At 35.8% G+C, this 22,406-nt stretch overlaps 1 protein-coding gene across 1 annotated transcript in view; it reads left to right on the top strand.

Annotated features, from left to right (window-relative positions):
• The window catches only part of LOC102807427 (ras guanyl-releasing protein 3-like), a 64,210-nt gene extending 43,868 nt beyond the window's left edge, over positions 1 to 20,342 (top strand). The window contains exons 10-18 of the mRNA XM_085492632.1: positions 1,878 to 1,975; positions 2,811 to 2,812; positions 5,180 to 5,355; positions 10,715 to 10,795; positions 11,926 to 12,030; positions 15,418 to 15,533; positions 17,024 to 17,307; positions 18,163 to 18,419; positions 18,541 to 20,342. Coding sequence (XP_085348758.1) covers positions 1,878 to 1,975; positions 2,811 to 2,812; positions 5,180 to 5,355; positions 10,715 to 10,795; positions 11,926 to 12,030; positions 15,418 to 15,533; positions 17,024 to 17,307; positions 18,163 to 18,419; positions 18,541 to 18,711 — 1,290 coding nt within the window. The 3' untranslated portion in view covers positions 18,712 to 20,342. The remainder of the gene's footprint in view (positions 1 to 1,877; positions 1,976 to 2,810; positions 2,813 to 5,179; positions 5,356 to 10,714; positions 10,796 to 11,925; positions 12,031 to 15,417; positions 15,534 to 17,023; positions 17,308 to 18,162; positions 18,420 to 18,540) is intronic.
• The last annotated feature ends 2,064 nt before the right edge of the window (positions 20,343 to 22,406 follow it).

Here is a 22,406-nt window from a genome sequence, read left to right as displayed (position 1 = left end):
CAAATACAGTACATGTATTTATGAGCTTCAAATGGAGCAAATACAGTACATGTATTTATGAGCTTCAAATGGAGTAAATACAGTACAGGTGCAGATGAGCTGGAATGTGCAGCTTAGCGATGTATAGTTGATCACCACGGAAATTTTCAACTCCTTGGAAATGTGAGAACGATGTGTGAGAATGATTTATTTTTAAAGACTGATGTCATGCTTACAAGAATGAAGAATGTAAAACACATAGGCCTTTTTGAGACAACTGAGCTGTGGTTTTGTATTAAAGAACAAAACATTTTGTCATTTTTTTGGAACAATTTCCAATTGATTGCCATTTAGTAAAGATACCTAATACACCTCAATATTTTACACAGTGGCTTAATTACAGTGAAACAAATAGTGGTTGCATTTATATTTAAAATAGATGAATGAACTAACAAATAACATTTGGTTTATGATTGGCACAATTGTTATCTTCAGACAATGTACATTAAACGGAAATTAATAGACATTGTATATATATTTTTATGTTATTTGTACACTCATTCTGTAGGTTTGTATATGTTTTTCATGTTGCAATTTGTCTATGGCTGTTCAACTGATTGTACTTGTTTTCTTTAAAAATTGTTTAAAACCATCAGTGTGTAAAGTAGTGAATAGATCTATTGAAAGAAATCCATTAAACCATTCAGAGCACTCACCATCTCAACACAAATATGGAACACAGGAGTCACTGTCCTATTTTTTCCCAGTAATATGCAACACACAGACTGCTTATACATAAATATTTATTGGTATTAAACAGAGATTACGGGGGCACTCTATCTAAATCTCCATGTAGTTGTAAAATTGATGGATTGAAACTGGCAGGTAAAGCAATCTGTTGATTCTGTCCACAATGGTGGAAAATCTGAATTTGGTATTTATCTGGAATAAAAGCTAAATAAAGCTCTAAAAAAATATTGAATAAAAATATGGTATCACAAATGAGTCTAGTTTATTTATATTAGAATGTCTTCTTTTAAATTCTGCACTTTAGTGTGGTTTGAATAACTGGGTATTTAGTTTCCCTGTGAAGCCACTATTAATCATAGCTATAATGCAGTGAACAGCTGTTTAAGAAGTGGCACCCTATCTTTTGGATTTTGGTTTCAGCTGTTGTCTATGGTTTAATGTGGATTTGTTTTGAAGAATAAAGGTTGTAGAAGTGTTATGCAGTAACCCCCCTCTAATCTGTCCCTGAATGTTCTATTATTGGGATCATTTTATTCGTCTGGCAATCATCACCGACGAAAACAACAATCGAAAACTATTAGAAAACTATACTTTAGGCTAGTTTTTGAAACTCTTCTGAAGAGTGTAACAAGATTGACCCTATTCTACATGTGCAACATGTATGAATTTGGTTGTTCAAGATTACCTCAAAGTTTAGTCTGTCTGTTTTCTCAACTTCAGCTTTATCGATGCATGTATCATGAAGCGTATTCATTAAAGCTTAAAGTTATATGAAATATTACGTGTCTTGACTGATACATCCAGGGTATGATGTGCTCAGTCAAGCTTATAATACATATTGCCAGCCAATGATACACATCAAACAGTTCAAGTTTAAAAAGATTATTGATAACTGTGATTATTTTTGGAAAGTTAACTTGACATAGATCAACTGAAAGGCATAATGCTCCAAAATATGGGCATTTAATTGTGCTTAATGTATAAGGTGAACATTTGTCCTTGCGTTGCTCAGACACAGAGCACATGTTCGATTAGAAATGTATACTTACATTCCTATGGCTATTTGATATACACACCACAGCAGCCTGCTAATAAATTATTCTAAAACAACGTTTGATCTCTTAATATTTCATTTCTTTTTTCTCCAGACACTTGCTGATATGACTGATCTCCTGTCTTCAGCAGGCAATTTTTGTAATTATAGAAAAGCTCTTCAAGAAAGTAAAGCATTTAAAATTCCAATTTTGTGAGTATAGATTTTCTTTATTAGCTAGGTGTTTGTACCTTGCAATCTCAAAGCTTCTTTTCTTGTGAAATAAACTATATTATATGCCACTGTGACGTTTGTTCAGTTGTATTTCATTTCTAATAGTTGGTACCCGGTATATAAAATTCAAATATCCTGAATCAAGATATTTTGAAAAAAAAAAATGACATTGTGACCTTGATAACATACATGCAGTATGTCATGCCTTTGATCCTATAGTGAAATATAACCTCCATATTTGACGAATTAAAATATTTTTACCATGTAGTGTGATCTCTTTTTTTTGTTATCTCTATACACATTAAAAACTCAATCCCATGAATTGATCATTGTGTGTTTCAATGCTGTTCTTACAACGGTTTATGAATTCTGATCAAAACTGCTCAATTTTAAAGTATATTACATGAAATATAAAATTTATATTTCATGTAATATACTTTAAAATTGAGCAGTACAGGGGGTTACATTTGGAACATTATATTATAACTTTGTATCAAATTTCATTCACTGTTAATATTTAGGTACATCCAAACCTTATACTAACATGTAAACTGAGTTGTTTTGTACCAAGACAAAATCAACACTTTCCAAAATAGTTTCTAAAATAATTTACAGAAGTATACCTATAGTTTTAAATTAAAAATATTCATTATCATGGTTCCTCCATCAACTGTGAAGTGTTCCACAAGCTTTGAGCAAGTAATAACCGTTCATGTGATGTTTGTACACCTGGATTATTTTCTACTTTATCTTTCTAACTTTATTCTTTTCTTTCCAATCTCTCTTGGATATTTGAATAATAATAATAATAAAGAGGTAAGACATGAGTTACAAAAGACTTTTGTTAAGCATGTATAACTTTTAAATGTGCATGGGCTGCATTTTTTGTCAATTCTTTTGGTATTTTTATTCAAAATAAAAGCACATGAGTGAAAATGTTAGTTTGTATTTATGATAATTCCATGCAAGTAACTTTTTAACGTTTACAAATCTGTGTCCGTCTGTTCCACTGATATCTCAAGAACCATAGGTTGGTTTTTGATGAAACTTGATGCATAAATGTTCTGAGCTAATGTGTAGATTTGATTAGGTTTTGGTGTAAATCCATGCATATTAATTACCTAATTTGCATGATAATTAGCTAATTTTTGGCTGTTCCCAGACTGTTCCACTGATATCTAAAGAACCATTAATTGGATTTTCATGAAGCTTTGTGCATAGGAGATTTGGGACAATCTGCAGACTTGATTAGTTTTGGGTAAAAGTCCATTTTGGGCTTTTCCGCTGATATTTCAAGTAATAATCATTACATTTCAATGAAACTTGGTACATACACGTTTAGATGATCTACAACTATGCACAGAACTATGTAGTTTGGATTAAAAGTTTGTGCATATTAATCACCTAATTTACATAAAGATTAGTCAATTTTTGTTTTTTCACTGATATCTCAAGTACTAATCATCACCTTAGGGACGACGTCAAAAGATCGATGTCGGATAAAAAACTTAATTCCTTTAGTTTTTTTCCAAACCCCCCTACCACCCACTAAAACTTAATTGATAAATATTGGTCATGGCGTCAGACTACATTCACCATTAAATACAAATTGATAATCGGACAGTAGTATTGCATAGCAGTTGGTTGTCGGGTGGGTGTAAAAAGATTTTACAAATGCACCTCATTTGACGCATCGATTTACACTCGAACCAAACCATTTTCTCGTCTTGGATGGGTTTTTTTCCTTTTCGGTTATTTCTTCCATGATTGGATAGAAAAAAAAGAACTACAAATACTCCAAGATTTTTTTGACTTCATTAAAAAATAAAATCGTTTTTGTAGGATGAAAACTTTTTGAGGTCAAAACCCCCCACCCCCAAACTAAAGGAAATAAGTTTTTTATCCGACATCGATCTTTTGACGTCGTCCCTTACAATGAAACGTTGCGTATAGATGAGACTATATACACCCCTGATAAGTTTTGGGTTAATATCCATGCATACTAATTACCTATTTTGCTTAATTAGTAATGTTCTGGCTTTTCTGCTGATATTTCAAGTTCTACTCATTATATTCCAATAAAACTTGGTACACAGATGCTCTAGATGCTATACTCAAACCTAATTAGTTTTAACTAAAATTTGTGCATATTAATTACCTAATTTGCATAATAGTTCATAATTTTTCGGCCTTTCCATGGATATCCCCAGTTCTAATTACAATTCAACGAAACCTGGTACCCCTGGTAACATTGTTTGAAAGACTAATGAATTATTAATATGTCTCCAATACTCTAAGCCCACGGAAGCTCTTTCTAAGCTTTCTTTGATTTTCATACTACTTCTGATTATTATATGTAATATGCATTCATATTATACTAATCTATTATTTGTAAATTTCAAACTAACTAACTAGTCTTGGCAAGACTTATTTGTTTTCATATAAAAGCTTTACTGTGACAAGAGGCAAACCCAGATGTTGTAGTTTGTATTTTTTTCTATATTTTTAAATCAATTTGGACCAAATGGAGATAATTTCCTACAAGCCTTGATGAAAATGTTGGAAAAATTATGTGGGTTTAAAATTTATGAATGATGACAACAGTTTTCTTTGACACTCAAAAGGTTAATGATATGCAAATTATCTAATTATTATGCACATAAGGTATATAGAACTATTTTGTGAATGATGATAACAGTTTTTTTTGGCATTCAAATGGTTAATGATATGCAAATTATCTAATTATTATGCACATTCAGGATATAAAACTATTTTGTGAATTGTGCGTGAAGTTGACTTTGGTACTCAAATGGTTAATGATATGCAAATTACCTAATTAATATGCACAGATGGTATATAGAACTTTTTTGTGAATGGTGACAAAAGTTGACTTTGGTGCTCAAATGATTAATGATATGCAAATTACCTAATTAATATGCACATACGGTATATAGAACTATTTTGTGAGTGGTGACAAAAGTTGACTTTGGTGCTGAAATGGTTAATGATATGCAAATTACCTAATTAATATGCACATACGATGTATAGAACTATTTTATGAATGGTGACGAAAGTTTTCTTTGGCACTCAAAGGGTTAAAAAGTGATGATAATCATGGTGTATATTTACATAGAAAAACAATAGTTGCTGCTAGCTGATAACTCTTTTCTTGTTGCTTTACAGGTGTGCATTTAAAGGACTTGATCACACTACACACAGCATTTCCAGACAGACTTGAAAATGACCTCATCAACTTCAGAAAGATGGCCCAGTTATCTATGACGATAGAAGAACTTACCCAGTTGCAGAATGCAACACCGCCTATCGAAGCTAACATGGACTTAGTCAATATGTTAAAGGTATAGCCTGTCATTTTTTTTAGCTCTGCTGTTGACTTTGTCGAGCGGAGCTTATCATATAAATGATTGTCTGTCGTCGGCGTCCGTCGTCGTTCGTGTCAATGTTTTATTTTTTCGACTTCTTCTTGAAAACTACAAGCCTGAATGCTTTGACACTTGGTGTATATGTACCTTGGATAGACCTTTCTCAGATTTGTTCATTTCGTGATGTTATCTTAAATTCTCTAATTTTGGTGAATATTTTTGTCATTTTTGGTAAAAAGTGATATTTTCGACTTCTTGTTAAAAACCGCAAGTCCAGTTGCTTTTATATTACATATATAGGTACTACATGTGGACCTCTCTCAGATTTGTTCATTTTGTGATGATATCTTTAATTTTCTAATTTTAGTGAATATTTTTGTCATTTTTGGTAAAAAGTAATATTTTCGAGTTCTTGTTAAAAACCGCAAGTCCAATTTCTTTTATATTACATATATAGGTACTACATGTAGACCTCTCTCAGATTTGTTCATTTTGTAATGATATCTTTAATTCTTGAATTTTGGTGAATAATTTTGTCATTTTTGGTGAAAAGTGATATTTTTGACTTCTTGTTGAAAACCGCAAGTCTGATTGCTTTTATATTACATATATACGTACTACGTGTGGACTTCTTTCAGATTTGTCCCGTTGCTTTTTATATATATATATTGTTCATTTTCTAATGATATCTTCAGTTCTTTAATTGTAATGTGCATTGCTAACAGCGGAGCTATCTCAGCCGACAGGCTGCTTGTTAAATCATATAATTATTATAAGATAGTAAAATCACTCTCTGTGATATAGAGCTTCTAACCACTCCCCAGTGAATTACATTTTAGATTTGTCGCTATGAATTATGATGGGGAAAATGGTCAAAATTGAAAAACCTGTGTCATCAGTCAACTTTTGTCATTCACAAATTTTAAAGACATAATTTTTTTTTCATAATTTGTTTAAAATTTGTAGCCAATAGATAATTATGTTCATTTGGTTCAAAATTTTCCCAAAAAATATACAAAAATACATAATAACAGGCAAAATGAAGCATAAAAGAATATAACATTACAATATCATATTTTTATCTGCTACAATGAGTCAGAAAAATTCTTCTTCCTGTTTGCCAAGTGGTTACATGGTTAAATAACATATACATTACTGCATTAAATTAATTAACTCTTCCTTATTTTAGAAGTTATACAAAAATATATTAGATTCATAAATCATTTGACAGAGCATCAGCTTGGGAATTGACTGAATTATCTCGTCTATACGAATGCATAATTTGGAATGTTTATTCGTCACATCTAAAGAAAGGGTATACCGTAAACATACTTTAAAATATTTGCAAGGCTACTTTCAAATGACTCCCAAAACTACTGTAAAATGATTGAATTACATGAGAGACAAATTTTCCTGCATTTCGCAGTCAGTAAAATTTGCAACATATTGTAACAGTGAAGATCTGGGGTACCTATAAAGACAGGGAGTCACAGTGATAATCTGACTGGGGTACCTATAAAGACAGGGAGTCACAGTGATAATCTGACTGGGTACCTATAAAGACAGTGAGTCACAGTGATAATCTCACTGGGGTACCTATAAAGACAGGGAGTCACAGTGATAATCTGACTGGGGTACCTATAAAGACAGTGAGTCACAGTGATAATCTCACTGGGGTACCTATAAAGACAGGGAGTCACAGTGATAATCTCACTGGGGTATCTATAAAGACAGTGAGTCACTGGGGTACCTATAAAAACAGGGAGTCACAGTGATAATCTCACTGGGTACCTAAAAAGACTGGGAGTCACTGGGGTACCTATAAAAACAGGGAGTCACTGGGTACCTAAAAAGACAGAGAGTCACCGGGGTACCTATAAAGACAGGGAGTCACAGTGATAATCTGACTGGGGTACCTATAAAGACAGGGAGTCACAGTGATAATCTGACTGGGGTACCTATAAAGACAGGGAGTCACAGTGATAATCTGACTGGGGTATCTATAAAGACAGGGAGTCACAGTGATAATCTCACTGGGGTACCTATAAAGACAGTGAGTCACAGTGATAATCTCACTGGGGTACCTATAAAGACAGTGAGTCACTGGGGTACCTATAAAAACAGGGAGTCACAGTGATAATCTCACTGGGTACCTAAAAAGACAAGGAGTCACTGGGGTACCTATAAAAACAGGGAGTCACTGGGTACCTAAAAAGACAGGGAGTCACTGGGGTACCTATAAAGACAGGGAGTCACAGTGATAATCTGACTCGGGTACCTATAAAGACAGGGAGTCACAGTGATAATCTGACTCGGGTACCTATAAAGACAGGGAGTCACTGGGGTACCTATAAAGACAGGGAGTCACAGTGATAATCTCACTGGGTACCTAAAAAGACAGGGAGTCACTGGGGTACCTATAAAAACAGGGAGTCACAGTGATAATCTGACTGGGGTACCTATAAAGACAGGGAGTCACAGTGATAATCTGACTGGGTACCTAAAAAGACAGGGAGTCACAGTGATAATCTGACTGGGGTACCTATAAAGACAGGGAGTCACAGTGATAATCTGACTGGGGTACCTATAAAGACAGGGAGTCACAGTGATAATCTGACTGGGGTACCTATAAAGACAGGGAGTCACAGTGATAATCTGACTGGGTACCTAAAAAGACAGGGAGTCACAGTGATAATCTGACTGGGGTACCTATAATGACAGGGAGTCACAGTGATAATCTGACTGGGATACCTATAAAGACAGGGAGTCACAGTGATAATCTGACTGGGGTACCTATAAAGACAGGGAGTCACAGTGATAATCTGACTCGGGTACCTATAAAGACAGGGAGTCACAGTGATAATCTGACTGGGGTACCTATAAAGACAGGGAGTCACAGTGATAATCTCACTGGGGTACCTATAAAGACAGGGAGTCACAGTGATAATCTCACTGGGGTACCTATAAAGACAGGGAGTCACAGTGATAATCTCACTGGGTACCTAAAAAGACAGGGAGTCACTGGGGTACCTATAAAAACAGGGAGTCACTGGGTACCTAAAAAGACAGGGAGTCACTGGGGTACCTATAAAGACAGGGAGTCACAGTAATAATCTCACTGGGGTACCTATAAAGACAGGGAGTCACAGTAATAATCTCACTGGGGTACCTATAAAGACAGGGAGTCACAGTGATAATCTCACTGGGGTAACTATAAAGACAGGGAGTCACAGTGATAATCTGACTCGGGTACCTATAAAGACAGGGAGTCACAGTGATAATCTGACTGGGGTACCTATAAAGACAGGGAGTCACAGTGATAATCTCACTGGGGTACCTATAAAGACAGGGAGTCACAGTGATAATCTCACTGGGGTACCTATAAAGACAGGGAGTCACAGTGATAATCTCACTGGGTACCTAAAAAGACAGGGAGTCACTGGGGTACCTATAAAAACAGGGAGTCACTGGGTACCTAAAAAGACAGGCAGTCACTGGGGTACCTATAAAGACAGGGAGTCACAGTAATAATCTCACTGGGGTACCTATAAAGACAGGGAGTCACAGTAATAATCTCACTGGGGTACCTATAAAGACAGGGAGTCACAGTGATAATCTCACTGGGGTAACTATAAAGACAGGGAGTCACAGTGATAATCTGACTGGGGTACCTATAAAGACATGGAGTCACAGTGATAATATCACTGGGGTACCTATAAAGACAGGGAGTCACAGTGATAATCTGACTGGGTACCTAAAAAGACAGGGAGTCACTGGGGTACCTATAAAAACAGGGAGTCACAGTGATAATCTGACTGGGGTACCTATAAAGACAGGGAGTCACAGTGATAATCTGACTCGGGTACCTATAAAGACAGGGAGTCACAGTGATAATCTCACTGGGGTACCTATAAAGACAGGGAGTCACAGTGATAATCTGACTGGGGTGCCTATAAAGACAGATAGTCACAGTGATAATCTCACTGGGGTACCTATAAAGACAGGGAGTCACAGTGATAATCTGACTGGGGTGCCTATAAAGACAGGGAGTCACAGTGATAATCTCACTGGGGTACCTATAAAGACAGGGAGTCACAGTGATAATCTAACTGGGGGTACCTATAAAGACAGGGAGTCACAGTGATAATCTGACTGGGGTACCTATAAAGACAGGGAGTCACAGTGATAATCTCACTGGGGTACCTATAAAGACAGGGAGTCACAGTGATAATCTCACTGGGGTACCTATAAAGACAGGGAGTCACAGTGATAATCTCACTGGGTACCTAAAAAGACAGGGAGTCACTGGGGTACCTATAAAAACAGGGAGTCACTGGGTACCTAAAAAGACAGGGAGTCACTGGGGTACCAATAAAGACAGGGGGTCACAGTAATAATCTCACTGGGGTACCTATAAAGACAGGGAGTCACAGTGATAATCTCACTGGGGTACCTATAAAGACAGGGAGTCACAGTGATAATCTGACTGGGGTAACTATAAAGACAGGGAGTCACAGTGATAATCTGACTGGAGTACCTATAAAGACAGGGAGTCACAGTGATAATCTCACTGGGGTACCTATAAAGACAGGGAGTCACAGTGATAATCTGACTGGGGTACCTATAAAGACAGTGAGTCACTGGGATACCTATAAAAACAGGGAGTCACAGTGATAATCTCACTGGGGTACCTATAAAGATAGTGAGTCACTGGGGTACCAATAAAAACAGGGAGTCACAGTGATAATCTCACTGGGTACCTAAAAAGACAGGGAGTCACTGGGGTACCTATAAAAACAGGGAGTCACTAGGTACCTAAAAAGACAGGGAGTCACTGGGGTACCTATAAAGACAGGGAGTCACAGTAATAATCTCACTGGGGTACCTATAAAGACAGGGAGTCACAGTGATAATCTGACTGGGGTACCTATAAAGACAGGGAGTCACAGTGATAATCTGACTGGGGTAACTATAAAGACAGGGAGTCACAGTGATAATCTCACTGGGGTACCTATAAAGACAGATAGTCACAGTGATATTCCTAGAATGTGTTACTTTTAAGAGTCGTGCATAGGCAGAATATCTCTTGAAATCTCAATAAAATACTGTTAGCGAAAATTACAACTATGTTGTGGCCAGGGACAGTTTTCTTTCCATCTATAAAGTATGTTTTAATGAGACTTGTGGGAATGTTGTTTTACTAGTAGCAATTAAGTTATACTTTCATGTCTCTGCTATGAATCATAAAATGAAGACCAGATAGGGGATATCTGTGTCAGTTCCTGAATACAACTTTATTATATTATTATAATGTCTATTTGATTTGGTTTGGTAGGCTTCTCTTGATTTGCATTACACAGAAGATGAGATATATGAATTATCTATCGCCAGGGAGCCACGTACATCAACCAGTTCGGTATGTATTCACTTTAATTTTCAAATGCATAGAAAAAATTTTTGTTAAATAAACAATTTAGCGGGCATATTGGAGATTTGCCTCTAATACAAAAATATGGTCAGATGTTTTTTCGAACTGAAAATGAAAATAATCAAGCTTAGAAATAAGGGGTAAATTAAAGGACATTGCAGTTTACAACTTTGACAATTTCGCCGCCATTGTCAACTTTGACCATTCTATTGCCATTGACAACTTTTACCATTCTGTCTCCATTGACAACTTTGACCATTCCTTCGCCATTGAAAAACTTTGACCATTCCATCATTATTGTAAATTTTGACCATTCTGTCGCAATTGAAAAACTTTTACCATTCCATCACCATTGTCAACTTTGACCATTCCATCACCATTGCAAACTTTGACCATTCCATCACCATTGCAAACTTTGACCATTCTGTCTCCATTGACAACTTTGACCATTCCGCCACTATTGACAACTTTGACCTTTCCATCACCATTACAAACTTTGACCATTCCATCTCCATTGGCAACTTTGACCATTCTGTCTCCATTGACAACTTTGACCATTCTGTCTCAATTGACAACTTGACCATTCTGTCGCTATTGTCAACTTTGACCATCCCTTCTCCATCGACAACTTTGACCATTCCGCCACCATTGACAACTTTGACCATTCTGCCACTATTGACAACTTTGATCATTCCATCACCATTGCCAACTTTGACCATTCCGTCTCCATTGACAACTTTGACCATTCTGTCGCTATTGACAACTTTGACCATTCGACCGGCATTGACAACTTTGACCATTCTGTCTCAATTGACAACTTTGACAATTCTGTCGCTATTGACAACTTTGACGATTCTGTCGCTATTGTCAACTTTGACTATTCTGTTTCAATTGACAACTTTACCATCCTGTCGCTATTGTCAACTTTTACCATTCTACCGGCATTGACAACTTTTACCATTCTACCAGCATTGACAACTTTGACCATTCAACTGAAAATCTGCTCATGCATTAAATCTGAAACTTATATATATCATGTGTATATTTTATAAATAAAATGATATTTTTTAAGATGATTCTGTAAATTACAATTAGTGTTTATGTGTATTTCATGACAGCCACCAACACCGACAAAACCAGCAGTGTTTGCTGATTGGGCATCTGGAGTCAATACACCACCAGATCCAGAAACAATCAACAAACATGTACATGCCATGGTGGAGGTGAGTAATCTACAAGCCTATCAGAATGATAAATGTGTTCCAAAAAATAATTCAAACTATCTTCAATAACAGATCATAATTAAATAAATAGTTGAATTTATATATACTAATCTATTAACAATATCTTCTTTATGTAATCACTTCTTCCGTTTCACTATTGTCATGATGCACTACTGCGTGCCTAGTGTTCAATACACCATTAGTACACATAATGATTGTAACACCATACACATGATGCACTACTGCGTGCCTAGTGTTCAATACACCATTAGTACACATAATGGTTGTAACACTATACCCATGATGCACTACTGCGTGCCTAGTGTTCAATACACCATTAGTACACATAATGGTTGTAACACCATACACATGATGCACTACTGCATGCCTAGTGTTCAATACACCATTAGTACACATAATGGTTGTAACACTATACCCATGATGCACTACTGCATGCCTAGTGTTCAATACACCATTAGTACACATAATGGTTGTAACACCATACACATGATGCACTACTGCGTGCCTAGTGTTCAATACACCATTAGTACACATAATGGTTGTAACACTATACCCATGATGCACTACTGCGTGCCTAGTGTTCAATACACCATTAGTACACATAATGGTTGTAACACCATACATATGATGCACTACTGCATGCCTAGTGTTCAATACACCATTAGTACACATAATGGTTGTAACACTATACCCATGATGCACTACTGCGTGCCTAGTGTTCAATACACCATTAGTACACATAATGGTTGTAACACCATACACATGATGCACTACTGCATGCCTAGTGTTCAATACACCATTAGTACACATAATGGTTGTAACACTATACCCATGATGCACTACTGCGTGCCTAGTGTTCAATACACCATTAGTACACATAATGGTTGTAACACCATACACATGATGCACTACTGCATGCCTAGTGTTCAATACACCATTAGTACACATAATGGTTGTAACACTATACCCATGATGCACTACTGCGTGCCTAGTGTTCAATACACCATTAGTACACATAATGGTTGTAACACCATACACATGATGCACTACTGCATGCCTAGTGTTCAATACACCATTAGTACACATAATGGTTGTAACACTATACCCATGATGCACTACTGCGTGCCTAGTGTTCAATACACCATTAGTACACATAATGGTTGTAACACCATACACATGATGCACTACTGCATGCCGAGTGTTCAATACACCATTTGTACACATAATGGTTGTAACACTATACCCATGATGCACTACTGCATGCCTAGTGTTCAATACACCATTTGTACACATAATGGTTGTAACACTATACCCATGATGCACTACTGCATGCCTAGTGACCAATACACCATTTGTACACATAATGGTTGTAACACTATACCCATGATGCACTACTGCATGCCTAGTGTTCAATACACCATTTGTACACATAATGGTTGTAACACTATACCCATGATGCACTACTGCATGCCTAATGTTCAATACACCATTTGTACACATAATGGTTGTAACACTATACCCATGATGCACTACTGCGTGCCTAGTGTTCAATACACCATTAGTACACATAATGGTTGTAACACTATACCCATGATGCACTACTGCATGCCTAGTGTTCAATACACCATTAGTACACATAATGGTTGTAACACTATACCCATGATGCACTACTGCATGCCTAGTGTTCAATACACCATTAGTACACATAATGGTTGTAACACTATACACATGATGCACTACTGCGTGCCTAGTGTTCAATACACCATTAGTACACATAATGGTTGTAACACTATACCCATGATGCACTACTGCATGCCTAGTGTTCAATACACCATTTGTACACATAATGGTTGTAACACTATACCCATGATGCACTACTGCATGCCTAGTGTTCAATACACCATTTGTACACATAATGGTTGTAACACTATACCCATGATGCACTACTGCATGCCTAGTGTTCAATACACCATTTGTACACATAATGGTTGTAACACTATACCCATGATGCACTACTGCATGCCTAATGTTCAATACACCATTTGTACACATAATGGTTGTAACACTATACCCATGATGCACTACTGCGTGCCTAGTGTTCAATACACCATTAATACACATAATGGTTGTAACACTATACCCATGATGCACTACTGCATGCCTAGTGTTCAATACACCATTAGTACACATAATGGTTGTAACACTATACCCATGATGCACTACTGCATGCCTAGTGTTCAATACACCATTAGTACACATAATGGTTGTAACACTATACCCATGATGCACTACTGCATGCCTAGTGTTCAATACACCATTAGTACACATAATGGTTGTAACACTATACCCATGATGCACTACTGCGTGCCTAGTGTTCAATCTACCACTAGTACACATAATGGTTGTAACACTATACCCATGATGCACTACTGCATGCCTAGTATTCAATACACCATTAGTACACATAATGGTTGTAACACTATACCCATGATGCACTACTGCGTGCCTAGTGTTCAATACACCATTAGTACACATAATGGTTGTAACACTATACCCATGATGCACTACTGCGTGCCTAGTGTTCAATACACCATTAATACACATAATGGTTGTAACACTATACCCATGATGCACTACTGCATGCCTAGTGTTCAATACACCATTAGTACACATAATGGCTGTAACACTATACCCATGATGCACTACTGCATGCCTAGTGTTCAATACACCATTAGTACACATAATGGCTGTAACACTATACCCATGATGCACTACTGCATGCCTAGTGTTCAATACACCATTAGTACACATAATGGCTGTAACACTATACCCATGATGCACTACTGCATGCCTAGTGTTCAATACACCATTAGTACACATAATGGCTGTAACACTATACCCATGATGCACTACTGCATGCCTAGTGTTCAATACACCATTAGTACACATAATGGCTGTAACACTATACCCATGATGCACTACTGCATGCCTAGTGTTCAATACACCATTAGTACACATAATGGTTGTAACACTATACCCATGATGCACTACTGTGTGCCTAGTGTTCAATACACCATTTGTACACATAATGGTTGTAACACTATACCCATGATGCACTACTGCGTGCCTAGTGTTCAATACACCATTTGTACACATAATGGTTGTAACACTATACCCATGATGCACTACTGCGTGCCTAGTGTTCAATACACCATTAGTACACATAATGGTTGTAACACTATACCCATGATGCACTACTGCATGCCTAGTGTTCAATCTACCACTAGTACACATAGTGGTTGTAACATGTTCTGATATGCACCATTTCATTAGCTGGCCATTTATTCATTTTTTCACTCTATCTAGGCTGTGTTCAAAAATTATGACAATGATAGAGATGGTTTTATATCACAAGAAGAATTCGAAGCAATTGCTGGCAATTTTCCATTCATGGATTCATTTTGTGTACTGGATGCAGATAAGTAAGTACCTTTGCTTCCATCACTTGGCAACCATGTAAATATGCCTTGTGTCCATGTGAATGTGTGATCTTTTGTACATTATAAAACACCACAGTCATGTCATGTATGATACGAGTCCCATGCAACATATCCAGAATGTGTAAAATACATTTTTAATTCACACAAACTTTGAATGCGTGCTGTACGATGACTGCACTTACCGTACTTGACCACATTAGCGCCAAGGGTCCTCAACTCATAAAATCAGGATTTTTTAGAAGTGGGCGCTTACCCGAGCACCCCCCTCGAAAAAGAGTGAAAATGACAATTTAATTCACCGTGTGACAGATTGAGAGGGATATTATGTCTTTGAGGGAAAATAAAATTACGAAATTAAGTGAGTCGTCATTGAAGAAACAGAAAATGTCAAATATGCAAATTATATTACAATATTAATTACGTACCACCCGAATTTACGAGATTAAAAATACTAGAGTCTGTTAGAACACAGTCAAAGTCAAAATCGTCATCATTATTGCCACTAACGTGGTCGAGTACAGTAAATCCACATGTACATTTTCTTATTATTAATGCCCTTCTAATCACACCAGCAATTTGGATGCAGTACTTTGTTAATTTCATGTATTTTTCTAAAATTTCCTCGTTATTTTTTAAACGAATTGTACATAACTTCTTATTAATCTAAATTGTTATACAAATTTATGTTATGAAAGGGGACAAATACTAGTGAAATGTAACAGTATAAGAGTATGTTTCTCAAGTTCATGTGATTCTGAAAGCTTTGTATTGGGAATTTTTCTCAAGAGAGATTCTAACGCTATTATTATTTGCACCAGTGCATCTTTCATCAAGAATATATGGCCTCAGTTTCCCTAGAGTTGATTTTGAGTAGATAAAGCATATGGTGATTGTAAAGCTCAAGGTCAAACTATCCTCTGTTTCAGACTGGCATTTAAATTTGACATATTATATACACATTACAAATATTTTATATTATGAATTTGAAAAAATAAATTTGGAGATGAGTTTCAAATCTTTTTTTTATGTTAGATCTCCTTACTGTTTTTATGTTAGATCTCCTTACTGTTTTTATGTTAGATCTCCTTACTGTTTTTATGTTAGATCTCCTTACTGTTTTTAATTGTAATACTACAGCGATAATGTAGAATTTGAAAAGTGTACTGAATTTTGGTAGAAAAAAGCAACATACTTCTAGTCTAACCCAATATAAAAATGCACCTACCGTACATTCATTGGAAAAACACCCCTGATAATGACAATTAAAAAAAAAAATATCTTCTAAAATGAAAAAAATAAGCAGCCCATGCACTTCAAAACTAAAATCAGCAAAATAGATCTATTTTATATGAATAGAATAGAATAGAGTTCTTTATTTATATGGAAAAAGACCCCCGACAATGATGAAGAGAACGTAATTACCTGCAAAGTATAGAGATGTGGTAAATGTATTGTTATGCTCTATTTCACAGGGATGGCATGATTAGCAAAAGTGAAATGAAGACCTACTTCATTAGAGCGAATTATCATGCCTTACGCAGCAGCTTCAAACATGATTTCCACGAACACACGTACTTCAAACCGACTTTCTGTGCTCACTGTACTGGTTTGCTTTGGGGACTTATAAAACAAGGTGTCAAATGCAAAACCTGCGGGATTAACTCTCATAAGCATTGCAAAGATTTAGTTGTAATGGAATGCCGCTCGAAGTCATCAGCATCTACACACGGGCACACCAATGGTTCTGTTGATGGAGGTGAGAATAAATTAATAATTAGAATTTGTAAACATTTGTTTTGAATTGTATTTGATATATTATTATTATGGTAAAGCTTTCTCTTGTTTCAGCAGCATGAAATCGTCATTGTGTTAACAGCGCCACCTAGAGTTGACATACAAAATTGTGTTCAGGCTACAGTTTTTGTATCTTAGCACTGGGCATCTGTCACTAAAATTGATTTTAATTGTACTGTACGATGTTGTTTCATGGTAATGGCATATAACTGTCTTTGGTTGTATTGCATATGATATATTGTAAGCAATTGATCAGTACTATCACACTAACAAATAATTAAAGAGAGGTCATTGTGAAGTCGGTATTCAATGCAGACCGGATCTAAACTCCATTCATGCTTGTCATTCAAGAACATGTTGGGTTGCGAGGGAGTAACAATGACCACCTACTTTTAAGATAAACTGGGTAATTAATAGAATAATTCTATTTGTTTAGTAAAATTATAGGAGTTTGAGTCAGGAGAAACATGATTGTAAAATGGAGGTAATTTTAGAAAAACTACATGTCGCTTTATTTCTTGTCACTAAGACACATGAATGTAAAAGCTGAGTGTCACAATTTCCTGCCTGGTAATAGAATTGCTGGAGGAATATGCAAATAGAGAAATTATGTTTCTAATAATTTTCTGTATAACAAATGCATTACTTATTTGTGATTATCAGTATGGATTTATGTTATGCAGTTTTATAATTTGATGTATGAAATTAAAGTGTCTTGAGTGATGAAAAAAGTGAAGATTTTGGTTAAATCAATATTGTTCTAATTGGGTAGAAGAATTTAACGGTTGGTTTTTGTACCCCCTTTTGAAATGTGTAGTTCCTGCAAAAGACGTGACAATGGACTGTAAACGGAAAATGTCAATACGGCATAAACAAACACGGGCAAATCAACAAGCAGCTCAGGCAAAGGAGGAGAGCATCAAAGAGAACAAAGAAAAGAAAGATGCAACTGATCAAAAAATGCTTGCAGAGGAGGAAAAAATTGACAGACAGGAAGAGGACGATATTGATAACTATGGTGAATCGTATGAAGGAGAAACAGATCTTGAAGAAAGGCTATCTCGAGCAGAACAGGCAAGTTAAGTTTTAATATGCTGATGATTTAACATTCATTATATAATTTATATGAATCCAACCTCCATGAATGCAATTTGTCATTATTAACATGTATCTGTTTTGTTTTTTCTCTCCCTAGGCAAGAGATCTTCTATCCACAGAGAATGAACGTCTTCAGAAGCAATTACATACAGCAGAGGAAAAAATTAACACACTTCAAAGTCACATTAGTTTGATTCGTCAACACACAATAACATTTATCCTAGACCAGATGGACACTCTACATCTACAGAAGGACTCAGAAGTGTGACTAAACGGTTGAGCGTGTCTGAAAAACAATGCAGGACACAAGGAAAGGAGGCGAGTCTCCAACAGCAGCTTTTGAATTCTTTACATCATTCTTGTGCCTGGAAACGACATGCCATTCCATGGTGTTCTGTGTACACCTTAAAACAGTGAGATTACCCACATTTGGAAAAGACATTCTCTGCGGTTATACTTACGGAGCATGCTATTGAGACGCACAATATTTGTTATAAGTGCCAACAACTACCATGTCAGTATTTTTCAACACTATATATACATGTATATTTATATATTCTAGATGTCCGACTACAACCAATACTTTTACGGAAATGTCGGAACATTTTTTAAAGTGTATAATCTGTCTTTTGATAAATCAGGTCATAACACCAGCTGCTTATTTTCTATACTGTGCAATGACCAGTGTTTTTGTAATTTTAAATGATATTACGTAGATTTTGATATTGGTGCTTACACATATCATCGTTTGAAAAACAAGAAATTTCACTCTCATTTCGGGAATGGACATATCCAATATGGTTAGCCTTTGCTAAACAATTTTAAAGTGATAAATCTTGCCGAATAAAGATTGTGTAAAATATCTATTAAAACATAATATATCAAAAATTTTATGTTTTTTTTTTTAAAAAGAAAACAGAAAAAATAAATCTTGCAGTATTATTTTTGTGTGTGATTATTACAAGAGAAATGGGTGTATTACAGACATTGCATGATTTTTTTAAAATCAGAGTTGATTACTTTTTATGAGTTCAGAATTTTGTTTATAATCTTAATGTTCTTATACCAAAGCTGACATCAATGCAACATAACAGTCCTTAATTCTTTGAATGTTGTCATTTTACTACTAATATGCTGGTGCAATATTTGTATGTATTTTCTAGAATTTCTTTATTACTGTAAAAAGTGAGGTCGGTTGGTAATTAGGATGCGTTTAATTTTATTTATTTTGAGCAAGATTGATATAATTTCCCATTACAGGTCTTGATTAAATTGTTCAAAAATTTATTTAAAAAATTTTGAAAAGCGACAAAATGTGAATGCCGTTCAAAGAGTTAATGTTTATTGAGTATTGGGCAGCAGGTCTGCCTGTAGCAAGGGTTCCAACCTTGGTTTGCAGCTGTTCTGCTGATGTCTTTTTTTTTTTTTTTTTTTTTTACATTTGTCCATTTTCGGACAACAGAATGACATTTCTGGTATCTATCAAATGGTATCAGTTTTAAGAATTACAATACCAAACATATTTTCTACTTTATTTTTTATTTCAATTTCAAGCAGCATAATGTAGATTTTTAAAGCTACTACTGTTTGACTTGTTGAATATCAACAACTTTAAACTGAGTAATTTTTGCTGCTTGAAATTTTCACAATCTAATGATTTTATGGCATTCCTGAAGACAAAATTTTACAAAAGTTGCTGATATTCTGTGTCGTAGGATTTTCATTGACATGACTTACAAAAATGTTGTTCAAGTAATTGAAACTGTTTACAGTATGTTAAAATATAGCAGACATGGGTACGTATGTATCGCCATTGTACCTGGAACAGTAACACTGACAATGTCTTGCTTCATATGCACATCACACTTTGTTCAAATTAAAAACAAATATAAAATCAAATTTGAATCTGTTGTCTTAAAATACATTGGATAAGAGTAAAGGAAGAGTACTGTTAATTTAAGTGGATTGTATTGAAAAGTTAAATAGCCCCTGTTGTCATTTTACATTTCAGACAATTGATGCAAGTCACACACAGACACAACAGAGGTTTTTTGTTGACACGGCCCTTGCAAAATCACAAAGCTATTCGTATATAAAAAATGTTAATGAAATTGTGAAAAAAAGCAGTGTACCACAGTAATTCGCCATGAGACACTGCCAATCAAATACGCTCTATACACCTCTCCCAATCTTTGCTAGCCAAGGTCTAAGTTTATTCCGCCAAGCCTTTTAACAGACCTTGGCAGAACGACCATCAAATATGCGTTTTCTAACATCGCCCTCAGTAGTCCGTTGCGGCTAATCATTGTCCAATCAGTTTGCGTGTTACAAATCCTTCTTTGGAGTTTCATTTTAAACAAAATGAATCGTGATATTTGTGATGATAAAATTGCGAAAGTTTTCGGTGTTGGTGCCCTCAAGCCTCATCAGGTACAGGCAATCGACGCAGTTTTGTGTGGTAAGAATGTCTTCATAGCATCAAAAACAGGAAGTGGAATTTTGTTTTATAATTTGGTACGTCCAAGCTGATTGGGTGCCTTGTTTCGAGGCGTGCCCAATCAGATCTCACGCAATTAGCCTATGCGATCCCGCACGGTATCGTGTAGAGGCCTATAGGTCGAAGACACGGACTGTGCGATTCGTACGATGACCTCTCCCAATCAAATTTACTTTTATACACCCCTCCCAGTCAAATATGTATGTTTCTATACACCCTTCCAAATCAAATATGTATGCTGCTATACATCCTTCCCAATTAATGTATGCTTCTGTACACCCCTCCAATAGAAAAATATTTAAGTCAAGATATAAATTGGTGTCCACTTATATCAGTGGACTTTCTCAGCAGACTTAAATTCACCCATCTGTGTAAGATTTATCTGATTCAAATCAACACGTTCTAAAACACGTTCATTGAGATTATATTTCAAGTACTCTGTTTGTGTTTGAGGTGCACCTCTGAGAGAATCGTACATAAACCTAAAAGTGTATTTATGTTATACTGGATCATTACAATAAGACTTATTTTGACTTTAGACACGCCTCTATCATTCACACAAGTGTATATGCTTATAATACAGCAAGTATCGCATACTCAATAAGAATAAATGCAAGTTTTTTAGCTCATGCATGTGCGAAGCGAAATCTCAAAAACTTCTAAGCAGATTTTTATCAAATTTATTACATAGTTACTTTTGGGTAATATGCAGATATTAGTTTTGAGGTCATCTTCATGCATATTAAGTAGCTAATTTGTCTGCCATATCAGCCTGTTTAAGCTGAACATCCGCTGGCTGATGATCCTAACCTCTCATGCCCTTTGTTCCTCCACCATCAGGCATCAACACCTGACAGAATAGTGTGTCTCGTCAGCAAGATCTATACTGCGTACTGTAAAGGGGGTAATTATTCACTGGGTTTTAATTTAGCTTAATTCGCTGACTGGAAAATGCGCTAAATTAAAACCCAGTGAATATGTAAAATTTAGCATAGAACACATTATCTAAATGACGAAACCGGGAATTTAAAACCCACTGAATATGCCTGAAATAGTAAATCAGTGAAATTTAAACCCAGTGAAAATTAGTCATTTTACAGTATTCAAAATTCATGCCTTCTTGCAATGAGTTTCAATGAATATTCATTTTGGTGGTCACGCTCAATCAAAGCAGTGTTGTCAGCAAATATCACAGACTGTTTTCAACAAGATTGGGTGGAAATATGCCAGCACCTTATCACACATTATGTCAACAAACAATAAACTCTGCCGTGAATGGTTACTCGTTGATGGCTGTCACTATCTGGCGTTCCTGCAATATGATCGGTATCGACAAAAAAAAAACGTTGGTGAAGTGAAAAACTACATAGTTCTGTCAGTTGCGTTTGGAGCATCTAACTCGTCAGGCTAGACCCATAATAACTAAAATTTGAATGCTACCTGGAGAGTTGAACACCAAAACCAAG

The sequence above is a fragment of the Saccoglossus kowalevskii genome, chromosome 2 (genome assembly GCF_978046115.1).
Source record: "Saccoglossus kowalevskii chromosome 2, keSacKowa6.1, whole genome shotgun sequence".
Classification (NCBI taxonomy): domain Eukaryota; kingdom Metazoa; phylum Hemichordata; class Enteropneusta; family Harrimaniidae; genus Saccoglossus; species Saccoglossus kowalevskii.
This window is presented reverse-complemented; position numbering and strand designations above follow the sequence as displayed.